Source organism: Gymnoscopelus microlampas (assembly GCF_963454915.1).
Source record: "Gymnoscopelus microlampas genome assembly, chromosome: 1".
Classification (NCBI taxonomy): Eukaryota; Metazoa; Chordata; class Actinopteri; order Myctophiformes; family Myctophidae; genus Gymnoscopelus; species Gymnoscopelus microlampas.
The window spans coordinates 39,606,693-39,622,443 of record NC_139962.1 but is presented as its reverse complement, the minus strand read 5'-3'; the positions used below and the strand labels follow the sequence as shown (position 1 = coordinate 39,622,443).

Genomic DNA, 15,751 nt, shown 5'->3' with positions numbered 1-15,751 from the left:
TGATGTCACTGGTAGACCAAGTAGGAAAAAATTGTATAATTTTATCATGAGCATTAGTGAGGACCTATTATATGAAGATAGGTTGAACATGGGTGAAGTCGTCCTTTAAGTATAGGCTAGGTGGTCAGGAGTCTTCAACAGGGGGTCCGGGACCCCTGGGGTCCTCAGAGATACTGCAGGGGTATTGTGTGATAGGATTTTTTTTTTTTACATTAACCACTTGAACCCTAGCATCCCTATATTCTGAGGAGAACTTTAGCCAAAAATGGCAGTTTAAGTTTAACACCTTGCACTGCCAGGCGTTGTGTGAGTAGAGTGAAAGGTTAATAAGGTTAATACTTTTAATAAGTATTGACATTTTAAGTGGTTAAATGTCTGAAAATCTATTAAATCTATGAACAAGTTTAATCTGTATACAACATTGTATGTGTAGTGGAGGGGGGTCCCTGCTTCATCTCTCTCTCAGCCAAGGGGTCCTCAGACCCCTGGTGTAGGTTGTTGAAAACAACCTATGTTTTCATAAAGGGAACTGGGAGAGGAACCGCTATAAGGATGCTCCGGAGTCCGGACAGCCGGACAGGCATCTGTTCATTATTTACTAATCCAGAGCAGATAAAAGCTTGCGTGCGTGTGCGCATGGATTCTTAAATCGGTTACGAAGGCTATTGTGTTTCAACAAACTTCAATAAACTTCAGACTCGTGTCCTTCCTTCTTCTCCTTCATCATTAGTAACATAGTCAGACTACACATTAATTAATTCAAGTAGCCTAAAGTCTCGCGGTGCTACCATTCAGACATCTTGCATTTTTTAGACTCGTCTAGGAGGGATTTATTATATAGACTGTCATTTCGATCCAGCAAAAAAAGCAAAAAAAAACACGGGGTTGTTCTCCCCTTTCTGTGGGTTATCTAATGAGTGTGTGAGGCTGTAGGACCGAGCCTTGCGTGGCGTGTCAAACCCCCCTGAGTGGACCGTGTGTCTCCCGGGGCTCTACACAGTCTCTACAGCAGCCAGTCGTATTGTGCGTCATTCTCATCGCTGCTGCGTTGTGTTTTTCCCCTCATCGAGGCACCAACATGGCAACTCCCGCCGCGGTCAACCCATCGGGTAAGAACGCATTCGGGGCTTTAGTTGAGTTAGAAACGGTGAATTTGAAATACGTTGAAAAATGTTGAGACGGGTGCAATTTTTAGACGTTTTAAAGCTGCGAGGCCGCCGAACGAAGCCTCTCTCGCTCCTCCGGAGCATCATCATCCCCTTCCCCCACAGGGCTCCACACCGCTATTCTTTACCAACGACATGGCTTTGTAAATACCTAGGTCTATAGGTTGTAATAGCGACGTTTAAATGTGTCTATTTTGGCTTCTTATTGACGTATAATCTGCTTTAGGTTTCCGGGCGTGCGAGCTTAGAGTACGTGCTTTGATTTCTAGTCCCAACACAGCAGAGCAGAGCTCTGTGATACAAAGCTTCTTTTGCATATTATATGCAGCTCTGCTCGCCTAAAGCTCAACATGTCCTGGGTTCTGATTCGGTTCGTTTTTTTTTTGGACATCTTTAAGCAGTGGTTCTTAAACTTTTTCATGTCAAGGACTCCCAAAATGACATGTATTTGGCTGCGGACCCCCATCTCTTAGCATATTTTGTGCCAGGGACCGCCAGAAGAAAAGATTTGATCTAAAAATGTAAAAAAAAAAACTAAAACAAATGATCAAAGATTTGCACACAAATCTAGATGTTTTCAAAAAAATAGCTGATCTACAAGCTCATAGCGCGGCACAAGTGACAAGTGACTGAGCTTGTAGATCTGCTATTTGTGAATAGCCAAAGTATAACACATTTTGTCTGGGAACCCCCTAGTACCGCCCCAAGGACCCCTGGGGGTCCCCGGACCCCACTTTGAGAACCACTGTCTTAAAGGAAGGCCAGCTGGCCACTGTGTGCCACAATGCCTCGCCTGTTGATTCCTGCTTTCATATACTTCAGTGGATATATATATAAATATGGCCAAACACAACCAGCTCAAGGGTTTCTCTTGTGTTGGCCACTACATATCTATATGTGTATTTAAAAAAAGAAGCCCTATTCGATTAGTGTCAATATAAACCTTTAATGTGAATATTAATGGCCGCAGCGAATTAATGCCACATGCTTGACTGGAGTTTAACCATGTCTATAGAAGTTACATTGTAACAATTGACATATTGGGTGTCACACAGTTGTGTGTCATCCAATTGTTGCATGCATCGTAAACTGACCCCATGTGTGAAAGGGTTGTCTAAAAGGGGTGGCTTGGGTTCCCCCTCAACAAACAAACATGGGAATGTTGATAACTCTGTATAAGAAATTCCTGCTTTAAATGTGGTGGTCTGTTTCCTTTTCTTCATGCTGAGGTAGTTCAACCTGACTTTTGGAGGAAAAAAAAGAATCCTTAAAGTAGGCTTATGTCATCTAAATGATGTCACAATGGCAAAGAAATGATTCTGGTATTTGGATTAAAGAATGCTTTCTTTGTGTTTGGGAACCTCCACAGTAGAAACAGTAGGGAAAAAAAACCTCTCTGTGTCACCTCATTGGAAATGTAAATGAAGAAAAATAAATAAATAACTTGCAGGTTATTAGCACCTTGCATACATAGTCGTATGAGGAGATGGTGATCAGAATGAACAATCAACAGATGGAAAAAAATCTCCCCCAGATAATTAACAGCATATTAAGAGAAAACGCAGAAACACCTCATTCCCTTTCCTAATAAGAGAAGAAGGGACAGTATTATGAAAGCTATCTGCAGATGTCGACATCCCATCTGCAACATTTATAGGAAGGAAGCCTCTGTGTGATCTGAACTGACCAGCATTACTGGTTATAGAGGAAACCCTGTAGCAAGATTCCATGAAATGCGTTTGTTGTGGTTGTTTGAGAGAGCGGATAATATAAAGACCCATTGAGATGGATTTGAGAAGCGTGCAGGAAGATTACTCATGACTCATTACCCGGTATGTGTGGCTTTTCCATTCATTCATGACACCCAGTTAGCATTAAGTCGACCCTAATGCTGTTGCTCCCAGGTTGCTCCCAGGTTGCTCCCACAGTGACAGGAGGACAACGTTAGTGTTGTGATCTGTGATCAGCCCTGCCCTGTAGCCCCTTCCATGCTAATAAGGCCAGGTGCAAATGACTCCAAACCATGTTGATGGAGGTCAGAACACATGGGGAGAATGCTGTGTCATTGCAGGATTATCTGAAGCTGGCTGTGATCCAATTGGAAAAGAGCATGTGCAACATGGCGAGGGAAATGATCTGATGAGGGTTTGCGTGATTACAGAGCACACTAAGCATAATTCCTCAGTGCTATGAAACAGCAGCATCTCAATGTAATGGTATTACAAGTTCCAGAACACATAGCCCACTTCTTTTGTGCAGTAATAATACTGGCTGTCGTAATCTGATAAGACTAGGATGTGATAATAGTGTGAATGGTTATGTTGATAGTTTTGGTTTTTAGACAATGTCTGGTGAAATAGCATGATTGCTGTTGGGCAATTTGCTGCAATCAGTCCGTTACAAAAAACTCATTCTTCTATTTGTGCAATTGACCTATGCTGTAGTGAGGTTGGGCAAACTTTGCGCTTTGTGTGTGTCTTATGTTGTGTATAAACACAATGTTAGCAATGAAGGTAATATTCTCCCTGGCTTCCCCCCTTACTCTTTGGGATTGTTTTGTTAAAGTGTTTGCAACTCATGTGCAGGCTGTAGGGTTTTCGTGCTCTCCTACAAATTCAATTGATTGATTGTGAGTTAGGCTTTGGAACAAGGTCCTTTGCTTTAGGGAATTTAAAGTGTGTTAGAGTGTACAGCCGTATGCAGGTGCATGTAGGTGCAGGTGCGTTCAAGTTCATTGTTCACTGTCCGAGTGGGGTAAAGATGTCTTCTGGAAGACAAGGATGAAGGGAGGGGAAAGAAAGACAGGCAGACAACACATTAGAGAAACAATCTTGTGTAAGGGAGAGAAGTGACAGGACAGGAGAAAAAGTAAGCGCTGATTCCACTCCCTGGTCTGAGAGCACTCATTGATTTAATGCATTTGACCTCAGGGCTTTTTAATGACTGACTGAAGATGTGGATATGATTGAGTTGGTGGGGAAAACAACACATACAATTACTGTTCCAGGCGGTCTGCCATGGCACTGGGCACAGGCCTCTGAGGCAGCTAGCAGATCTGCAGAGCGAAATTACAGATCCATTTTTCCACTCTCTGATTTAAATTAACATCCAGTACTCCGCTGTGTAAGGAAACCTGCTCTGTTGCATGCATACTATCAAGTAGTCTTTGGCGGTATACATTTTTTCATGCCTTGATACCTTCCTGACATTTGACCGGCCTATATGGTATAGTATTTGTGTTTAAACTTATATAAAGAAAACCGTAAAAGCTGAACTTCTGGTGATAGAACTTAAGTCATTGTAGCATTTTAGCATTGTAACACTGTCTAGCCTTCAGTGCTGTGTGTCAAATATAGAATTAGCCTAGCAAGACAAGACTTGCTTGGTTTAAATACTTATGGCCCATAGAATAATTAAATTAATACATAAAATATGAGCGGCCTTCTTCCGTACTGTAGATTCAGCATAACTTGCTGGAGGACCTGATGGCACTTGTTGCCACGGTGGATGCCAACATCAGTGGGCTAAACGGAGATGATGTGTGGGTGGTGGTGACAGACTGGCAGTGGAATAAAATCATGTGGCAAATAAACTGCTTTCGTAGTTGGAAGAAGTCATCACAAGATAAAGTTATAAGTGGCAATATTTTCATGATTCAATATCTAGTCATAATTGATTAGCTTAAAGCAGGGGTCTTTAACAGGGGTTCCGGGACTCCTAGGGGGTCCTCAGAGTTACTCTAGGGGGTCCGCCAAATCTATGTGTTATAGGATGTTCTTTTTTACATTAACCACTTGAACCCTAGTATCCCTATTCTGAGGGTAACCTTAACCGAAAATAGCAGATTCTACAAGCTCACAACACCTTGTGCTGTGAGGCTTTGTGAGGCTATTTTCAGCAAAGATGTCTTTTGGGGGGGGGGGGGGGGGTTTAAGTGGGTTGTCTGAAAATTCACATTAACATGAATCCAACACAACACTACACCATGATAGTGTTGTCAAACAAATCTATGAAAAAGTTGAATCTGCAACACAATTTTATACAATATATAGTGGGGGTCCCTGCTTCATCTGTCTCTCAGCTAAGGGTTCGTTGGCCTGAAAAACGTTGAAGAACCCTGGCTTAAAGAGACCTAATACTTTAGAGCAGGCAATGACCAGCCAATTATTTCCTTTCTACCTCCAAATGATTGTTCTGTTGGCCAAGTTCCCTGTTGTAATAAATTCATTTCGTTCATTGATGGAGCATACAGCACGTAATTTGACTTGCAGGAGAAACGCAGCAGTTGGTCTTGTGTCTTGTCGGCCAAGTGGAACATCCACACGATACGGTCTTCGCCAGATGAAGCCCTATCTTCATCAGATTAGTTTAGACCAGTCAGCGTTTGTTTACTTATACCCACCTCATGAATGAATGATGGCAGGGCTCGCTCTTTGCGAGGCCCTGCAATGCAGCGTGTGTGTGTGTGGTATCCGGAGCGGAGCGAGAATACTCACTGTATCAAATATTAACTGTGCTACTGGGTGCACTGGGGCATGCCGGAGCGTTTGTTTGGCCTATCCATTGCATCTGGCCGAATTACTGACTGAGTGGTTGAATGGAGCAGAGAGGTGGAGGGGAAAACAACTAGGTAAATACTAGAAAGAATCTTGATGGCGATTTGGCACACCATATAACTCAACTCACCCATAATGACTGTGTGTCCCACAGCAGACTGACTTCATAATGAATGTCACTACCAGCACATTAGTATCTCTCCTGATTCTTTATGGGCTTCTTTTGGCAACTGGAGGCACTTGCCACCTGGTGTAAAAAATATTGGTCCAAAACACTATGATATACTTTGGTACTAGGCTGCCTCTGAGTCTGGACAGTGAACACACGCACGCGCGCACACACACACACACACACACACACACACACACACACACACACACACACACACACACACACACACACACACACACACACACACACACACACACACACACACACACACACACACACACACACACACACACACACAGGGTAGAAATAAGGTATCTGTATCAGCATTCGAAGCTTTTGTCTGTTGTCCCTAAAACAAACTTCATTCACTGTTATTTAATCATTACAAAAAAATAGCCCTGTGTTTTAGTTTTGTATTTCACATGAATTGATGACATGGAATGATGACACTGACTGACTCATCAGTCATCATGGCCATTTCTTGTAATGTTCAACTTCTTCTGTATGTTTGGCTCATGGTAGCGGTAGCAAACTGTTGCACCACTTGTGTTTAATAACAGGCGTGTGTAGGTTGTGTTTGGACTCTGCACTAACCAACCCACTGCTGTTGTTTTACGTCTTCCAGAGATGGGCAGCGAGTTGCCGGGGGCGGTTGCTATGCCTGGAGCGGTCGGTGCAGGCCAGGTGAGGATGGGTCCAGCCATGGCAGGCCGAGGGGGCAAAAGGAGGGCAGGCGGGTGAGTATTCATATATATGAACTAGCCGTCCATGAAACTTTAGGTTACTTGCATAATCCCGGTTTTAAGTAGCATGAGTGAGTGTCTCACCAGACTTTAATTAGACACAAAACGAATGCTTAGAAAGATAATTCGGTTGCTTGCTGTGTATCCCCGATTCTCTGAAAAGCATAGACTCTCTCACTATGCTACGGTTAAATACTCGCTCATGCAAGAAAGAGAAAGAGATCTCCACTGCGATCAGTCGGGTCTTCTAGGAAATTTGTATGGCTTTCGAGAGACTACTGGGAACAAGCGGTGAGATATCTCTCAAGGATGGCAGTAAGCAGCAGGCCGCTCTTGACCTTTGCATGAACAGGAGTCTAACGATCCCAATGCTCTTGTTAAGTTTCAGACAGTTGAATTGAATGATGTCATTTGTCTCATTATAAGGTTAGGCTGGCAAGAACAGATCAGCCTCTCAGATCAATTGACAAGCACAGGAGATCCAACAAACGTTGAACCAGGAAGACCTGCAGAAACTACTGTATATGAGGTTCAGATTCAGAACAATCTAGCTCTCCAAAAGGAAAAACACATGGTCGTATTTGACGTATTTCTATAAGCCATCTGCAGTACTGATGGAAGAAAGTGAGGAGCAGGATGAGGGGATTCTCTGCACAAATCCAATGTCATGCCATCCTAAATCCTCAAGGGGGTGTACTGGATATTTACTCCATGCCCAGGCATTAGGCCTACACAAACATGAATAAATAATACAGACCTGGATCCAGGCAATATGGCAAATCAACATGGCACAGGGAGGCTACAGGGACATGTCTTGTATTTTCATTGTTGCTTTATTTATTTAGCTTTGTGTGTGTATGGATATGGGCTGCTGGTGTGCTCAATAAGAGAGTCCCTAGACAACAAGCAACACAGTAATCCTCTCCAGCTCTCAGTCACACTGACAGTCTAGCTCCCATGGTGTGTTAAGCCATCAGGCAAACCATGCATACATACAGGATTCTGACAAGCTGAGGGTGGGTGTTGGGGTTCTTGCAGCTCAAGTGTTACTGCAGGAAGGAAAGGGGGAAGGGGACCATTTTGTTTATTAATGAACATGTCACTGTGCTATTTATCTATGATTGTATTGTTTTACCACTAAATACAGCACGTCTCTATGACTCAGCCCCCCCCCCTCCCCCCCGCCCCATGATTCTGTGCTTCATCGCATTAACATCATAGTAATTGCCACTGTATGCTAGCATATGGGTGGATAACAGAGACTAGGATCACTGGCTGTCATATCCAAGAGTCAAGGTTTAGTTAGATCAACACAGAATGCTCTATACTTTATACAATGAGTGAAATTTGTCCGATTTGACCAGAGAAGTGTTTTTTTGTGGCCAGTTCAGTGAAGCTATGACTCCACACATCAATGTCAGCGGCGTTCTTATGAGTAAGGTGCTTCAGCATAAAAGAAAAGTGAACAAGAAAAGGATGAGATTGTGGATGAGTGGTTGTCATGGTAACTACCAGTCAGCATCTTTTTCTCCACAAAATAGATCCTCTCAGCTTCCCACGTCAGCTGGCCCGTTCCCTGAGCTTTCCACAAGAAGCACCCCCACATTGGCAACTCAACAGTATCGTGTCTGAACAATGCGTATAGTACCGCAGGTACACGGGGGATGCTATATGCAAATCTTTTTGTGACACATTAACCACTTAACCCCTATACTTAATTGACCGGAGTTCACCAGGGCTCCAGTTTTCGCTCTACACTAAATATCGACGCCGAAAATAGCCAATCTACAAGCTCACAACGCGTTGCAATGCAAGATGTTCTCTGAATATTTGCCCCAGAATAGGCACGCTTGGTTAACATGCAATGTCACTTTTTGGTCAATGCAAAATAGGATTATCTCTCCTTATGGGATTATCTCCTAACACGCCGAAAATGAATACCAGCAGTAGCGCTGCCATATGAGATATACGGTTTTTCTTTTTCTTTTTTGTGTCTCCTTCCTCCATCTGGTACACGACTGCTTCTAAATTGAATGTGTCACAGAGTCGACCCATTCGCCCGTCAGGATGACACAGTAACCGAGCCTAGCGACAGAGGTGGTTGATTCCAATCTGTCCCAGTGTTGTGACATACTGACGTGATCCTAGCATATCTGGACGACCCGGCAGCCGGAGCAAGGAAATGGCTCATCGGCTGTTCCCCCGGGTGACACGTTGAGATGAGTGCATCCGCGCTATTTGAGGAAGCATCTCATGCCACTCCCGGAGATACAAATTGATGCATCGGTTCATTTGTCAGTAAGCACAAGTTCTGCGCTCTCTACAACGTGAGAAACTTAACAACTTCTTAAACCATACATACTTAGTTGATTGGAGTCCCCCAAGGGTCTATACTAGAGGCCCCTAATGTTTTACCTCTAGACCCAAGTGTCTTTGCTGAAAATAGAAATCTACAAGCTCACAAGGCGTCGCAAAGCAATATGTTGTGAGCTTGTAGATTGGCTATTTTTTTTTGCCAATAGCTCGCCCTAGAATGGGACGTTAGCGTTCATGTGGTTAACATGAAAGAACTCAAAGTGCCAACACAGCTGCCAGGATTGTGGTTTCCATTAAAGTTGCAAAGAAACCCATGGTGCTGTGTTAGACTAGTCATCAGTAGTATAAGTAACTCTGTTTTGCTCTCCTCAGCATGGATGCATTTGATGACGAAGACGGAGAGGGCCCTAGCAAATTTTCAAGGTGAGAAAACATGAAGGAGACTAGGCCTGCTGTGTCACAATATCCAGCTATTACATGATAACCACGTGGAACCTTCTGTTTATGCCATTTACTGTATGCCACATCCATCCCTCTATGCATTCATTTCATGTTTCGTCACAAGCTCACAAGTTATAACTTAATTTCATATTTATAATTGTTTATTGATTGGTTTTACTTTGCCCTACGTTGTTTTTCTTGCCATTTTGTCCCAACACAGCTCCAGTCGGTCTGTCTCTCATTCCATCCTGGACCTTTGACCATACTTTGTTTTCTTCAACATATGTTCTGTTGTCTTCCTGTCTGCTCATGCTCTCTAGTAGCGGAGGTATATGCACTATGTCCTGAGCTGACAACACACACTGGCCTTTCTGCTAACTTGGGCAGGGGCAATGGAGAGACAATGCTGCTCTCTGCTGGAGAGAGGAGGAACTGCAGGGGCACAATCCACTTAGGCCACTACTACTCCAATAAATGGAGTAGTAGTATTAAATATTACTGTGGATACAAATTTTGTCCACAGATAAAGGTTGACAATAACATATGATCCCTATGCATCTACAGCACATAATACTTTTTGACACTATGTATCACTAAACCGATTATTCGGTTGCTCAAATTAATTTTCATACATTTTCTATCGATACATTTATTATTTCACCCCTAATTGGAATACACAGCACTGCCACAATCGGTGAAGTCAATTTGGATGTAGAAGCTGTCTTAAACACGAGTCCACACTCCAGGTTCTATCCATTGTAGGTGAAGAATTTCCATACTGTATTTCCATGTAAGATCACCAACCTTGGTTCATGCTTTCTAGCTGCAGAACAAGGTTGCACATGCAGATGAATTATTTAAGCGTTTCTCTTCTTTTCACTTACCGTACACTGCATGTGAAGATGGAAGAACTTGGAGTTTCATAGGTCAACCAGGTTTCATGGTAAATGTTTTTGGTAGCTCTGAGTACAAAGACAAAACCACCACAAAGCAATAACCCATGCAAACCCACACCACCTTTTCACCTGCTATCCTGTGTCCTTCACCCACCTAGAGGGAGCTTTGAGTTCATTGCATGTTGCTACCACCAGGCATAAACCATTCACCATCACAGTGTTAGTTTGTCAGGATCATTGGACTCAAGGAATTAAGGTATTAATGCTACACAATGCATTTGGTCTGCATGTTGTGTGTTACATACTGTTCTTTCTCTGCTCTGCAGGTATGATGATGATCAGGTTCCTGGTGGGGATAAGGAGAGATATGCCAGGTAGGCCTAGCCAGCAGGGGTCAAAGAGGATTTTCCATTGGCTTATTTTCTAAGCCTCTACAGACCTCTAGGCCTGTAAACACTACACAGTTTACAACTTCTAACCTTTGACTGTCTAACCAGCGCTCTGGTGGCTCAGGGGTAAGGTTTCTGCCCACCACCATGGAGACTAGGGGTTCAAAAAAGAACAGTGATGAACAATAGAGGAAACCAATTTTAGCGTATTTAAACATTTTCACAGGTTTGTTTGTCCATGATACATTTCTTTTAGTTGGACTTTAAAGGACGTAAAAGTTGGACACTCTTATGTCAGTGGACACTCTCTTATGTACCCCTGGCTTGGGATAGCGGCCAACACTTCCGTATTTAAAATGCTACTGCGCGACGCGTGCGTCTACCGTTTGAAACCATAGTGCGCCTGCTTATAACTCTATGGCCTGCTCTATTGACTCCAATATTGGCTCCAATATTGGTACTTCCGGCAGACTTCCGGGTGCTTCAAACGCCACTGAGCAACTTTCATTGAAATGAATAGCTGGGGGCGGTGCAGTCCGCCCTCTAGATATATTATATCCTCTTGCAACACACTATCGATAAACTCTATGCGATATGCTCTATATTACGGAACGCCCGGTGTGTGAACTTGTGGCACAAGACCACTGCATGAGACCCATCACATGCTGCGCTATTTGAAGAGGATAAAAGATGGATAACAGACATTCCCTAGTACAGCCAACCCTGGTCAGCACAACAGCTCGCTGCCGCTTGGTGGAGATTACAAACCTTGCCATCTCTTTTCCGTGATGTACTGTATCGTAGATTACATTTCTTGCAATAGATCTATTATCATACGAAGGCCAAATATTGTCACAGTATTGTAGTGTGATTTACTCGTATCGACCCACCCCTAGTCCCTCCACATGCGTTATGTCCTCCCAGTGAAACTCCTCACTGTCGGGTGAAAATAAGTACCTGGCGACTTATGTATTTCACTTTAAAATACTTCTGGGGTCATTTTAACGCTATTCAGGCTTTTGTGTGCACCCCAGACAGTTTTTAAGTTGCTTGATTCAATATCTACATATTTGATATTCATTTGATCAGAAACGCCCCCTTCCTATATAAAACCATTGTAACTTCAAACTCTATTTCAACATGTTAGATTAATAAAAAAAAAAACAGTCCTTGGTTCTGGGGACTGCTATGGTCCTTCTAATGCGTTGGGGTTTTCAATTACTATTTATAAATTGTTTTGATATATTTTTTTACATTTTTACAAAATAAATGAAAAAAGTAATTGAAAAAAACGCTTCCCCCTCGCGCATTAGAAGGACAATATCAGTCACCAGAAGCAGGAACGTGGGTTTTAAATGAGTCTGACATGGTTACAGTAAAACAGAGTTTGAAGTTACAATGGGTTTATATACAGTAGGAAGAGGGCGTTTCTGATCAAATGAATATCAAATATGTAAATATTGCATCAGGCAACTTAAAAACTGTCTGGGGTGCACACAAAAGCCTGAGTAGATGTTAAAATTATCCCAAAAATGTTTTACAAAGTGAAATACCTCTTTAACATTGCTTAATGAGTGAAAATCCAAATAGATAAATCTGAGAATTTGATCAAGAATGCATGATTGGAAAAGGTAACCAGTGTAGAAATAATTCATGAAGTATTAATCAACAAAGTGAACAAATGTAATATAACTTAACAAGACCTAATGACCCCAGAACTATATTAGGAAGATCTGAAATACAATGAAGACTAATGATTTACTTCAATCATCTTGATTGAATTAATATGCTAAATAAATGCTATATTCGGGTCATTCCCTTCCACAGTATGTTTTTTAGAGCATTGAAATCTACTCTGCTCCTCCTCAACACTATAACTTTGTTTTAATACATCACTGAACAAATTATTGTTTCGTTTGATTTTTCATAGTTATTAATGACTTTATCCCACAATAAGTGCAAGTCCGATGAAAACACATAATGCTAAAGGAAGGTTTAGGTATTACTTAACCCTAACCTTCCATGTCTCTCCTGCAATCGAATGGCTCCTTTGCAGTGGCGTTTCAGAACAGCAAGTTTGCTGACTGCAAACTTGTCTTTGATGTATAACCACTTGTATTTTTATACCCTCAGAGAAAACCTCGCTCATGAAAGCCAGAAAAACATCTAAACATAACACACCCTCATAGTGTTTTATGTACTATTCAATTATGGACATTATGCAGTGTATTGCCATGAACAGATGACAAGCAGAGTTTGAGAAACAGTATGTATGCCATTCAGTCAATACTATTGTGCTCCACCAAGAAATTTGCTACAGGAAAAAGGATCCCAAAAAAGAATGTTACAGCAAACCGTGTAAACTACGGTACACATTATTAAAAAGAACAATCCCATACTATTCACGGTGGCCACGAAACTGGCAAGGCTGATAAATCTGGCATTTGGTATATTGCTGTGTTCAAGGGATTGTTAAAAACAAACAAAACAAAAAACTAACAATACCAACCTGTTCAAAACATCAGAAAGGCAGCGCTCACACAGACGTCAACATTAGGCAGTGGCTGCATAGTGGTTCCCCCTGTCTGCAGACTGGGGGTAGGGCTGCAGCCTCTGCTGGGTATCTTAACTCTTCCTCTCTGTTCCAGAGAGAACCACAGCGAGATTGAGCGACGCCGACGCAATAAGATGACCCAGTACATCACGGAGTTGTCCGACATGGTGCCCACCTGCAGCGCCCTGGCACGCAAGCCCGACAAGCTGACCATACTGCGCATGGCCGTGTCCCACATGAAGTCCATGAGAGGAACTGGCAACACGTCCACCGACGGGGCCTACAAGCCTTCGTTCCTCACCGAACAGGTTCTGATGGAGGCATCTCTGAAATCGAGCTTGATAGACTTATGTTTATTGTACATATAATTCAAAATGTTTAACCCATTAAGACCTGAGGCCTTTTCTACTAATGTCTGACTAATCCTAACAGTTTTCAGAAAAAAACATATGTTGCTATATCAGTAGAGCTCAAACTTTTTCATTTGGCCGCAGACCCTGATCCCAAAATATTTTGTTCCAGGGACCCCCAGAAAAAATATTTGTGTAAAAAAAAAATCGCTTTAAAAATATATATATTCAAAGATTTGCACCAATTGGCGCGCTATAAGCTTGTAGATCTGCTATTTTTGAATAGCCAAAGTATAAAATAATGCTTTTTAGCTCAAATCTAAAATGACTAAGATGCTTTCCCGGTCTTAAAGGAGAATTTCGGACTAGCCTTTTTCTTACCTTTATATGATATTATTATAGCCTAGGACGTTATTCTATTATATCCTATATCCTTTTTGTTGATGTCTGACATTCATTTTGACAGAAACCTAGCCACAGTGTTTTTGTCCCAAATGGGCCGCCGTAGTGTTTACAAGCTGACTTGGATGAAATCACGGGTGAAATATTGTCTTGCGAGACTTCCTGAGGGGCGCATCTAGCACAAACACTGTGGCTAGGTTTCTGTCAATATGAACGTCAGTTATCAACCAAAAAATATAAAATAAATCGTGATAAAAATACGCAATCTAGCGCACGAACGGTGGACTCGGGATGGAGTTATGAAAACTGTACCACTCGCCCTAGGACATAATAACATAATATAAAGGTAAGGACAAGGCTATTCCGAAATTCTGCTTTAATGGGTTAGGAGGCAGTGCCACGATTTTGGTACTTTTTCATTTTTTTCTGTGTCTATGGAGTTGACATTACTCATCTAGACCAGGGGTCCTTTTGCTGGTGGTTAAGCCAAGCTAACGAACCAGAAGCTAAACGGTTGTTTAATAAATCATAGATGGCCTTCCTCCTGTACAGTAGTGGGCAGCTGGCAGATTTGATAGAAATGGGCATTTATTTTTGTTTTATTGTACTTTTCTGTTCAGTTCCATTTTGTTGTCTAAATCACTTTAGTGCTATACGAACAAATTGTGTGTGTGTGTGTGTATACGCGTGAACCTTTCTGTCACTCTTTTCACTGTAGGAATTGAAGCACCTCATCCTGGAGGCGGCGGACGGCTTCTTGTTTGTGGTGGCGGCAGAGACTGGCCGTGTCATCTACGTGTCGGACTCTGTGACGCCGGTGCTCAACCATCCCCAGAACGAGTGGTTCGGCAGCACGTTGTACGAGCAGGTCCACCCAGACGATGTGGACAAGCTGAGGGAACAGCTCAGCACCTCAGAAAACTCCATGACAGGTACGGTAAAAATGTGGGATCACTGTACCTGGAGGTTTTCCAGTAGTACCTCCCATATATGTTGATGTGAAGTCAGTCTCCACCGACTCACTCAATCACTCGTGATTTATTTGTAACTTATGGCTGGTCCCTAATTACACAGCAAGTCCTGGCACTTTTCCAAAAAATCAACAAGCTCACAGCAAAAAAAAAATCCACGACCATTTATTCTGTATCTGTACAACAGCCTGGGTTGCTTGTTGTGTGTAGGTACTAATACTATAAAGTCTGCCACCCCACCCATGACCCAAAATTGCATTATAAAACAAAATGCCAGAAGCCAAGGATTAAGAAAACAATAGACTGTGATTGATGGTATTTATCTACTCCGCTGTGTGTGGCTCTACTCAACCTGTCCAAATATACGAGAGCATCACCCTCTTTGCCGTCAGTCCATGTCGGTCATGGGAATAATTACAACATGGACAGGTACAGGACAAAATATTACGACTGAAAAGTGAATTTCAGATCGTAAATTTTCCATTCACTGAATTTCCAAAGAGCATGCTACATTTGTGTTATCTACTCAGTAGTTCAGTCAAAAAGATCATTTCTAAAGTTACAAAACTATACAACCATGTCATTTCACTCTCTTTTTCTGATTTGCTAGATCTCTTTTTCCTCTCTCACTGCAGCTCATACAGTACACACAAGATGTCAATGCCTACACATTTATTTCACAAAATAGTGACTTTAAAGATGTATGTGCTGGTTTAAAAGATTTCCATTGTTGCCACTCGCCAATTTCCTTACAAAAAAGACAGACACACGCACTACTAGTGTGTGTGTGAGAGA

At 42.3% G+C, this 15,751-nt stretch overlaps 1 protein-coding gene across 2 annotated transcripts in view; it reads left to right on the top strand.

The window, feature by feature from the left end:
* The first annotated feature begins 823 nt into the window (after nucleotides 1–823).
* Nucleotides 824–15,751, top strand: part of arnt2 (aryl-hydrocarbon receptor nuclear translocator 2) — a 68,564-nt gene continuing 53,636 nt past the window's right edge. The window contains exons 1-5 of one of the 2 annotated variants that reach the window (XM_084065607.1): nucleotides 824–1,109; nucleotides 6,520–6,631; nucleotides 9,326–9,376; nucleotides 13,340–13,541; nucleotides 14,704–14,917. In XM_084065607.1, coding sequence (XP_083921733.1) covers nucleotides 1,079–1,109; nucleotides 6,520–6,631; nucleotides 9,326–9,376; nucleotides 13,340–13,541; nucleotides 14,704–14,917 — 610 coding nt within the window. In that variant the 5' untranslated portion in view covers nucleotides 824–1,078. Of the gene's footprint in view, nucleotides 1,110–6,519; nucleotides 6,632–9,325; nucleotides 9,377–13,327; nucleotides 13,542–14,703; nucleotides 14,918–15,751 lie in introns of both variants that reach the window. The other variant, XM_084065606.1, reaches the window with a different exon arrangement.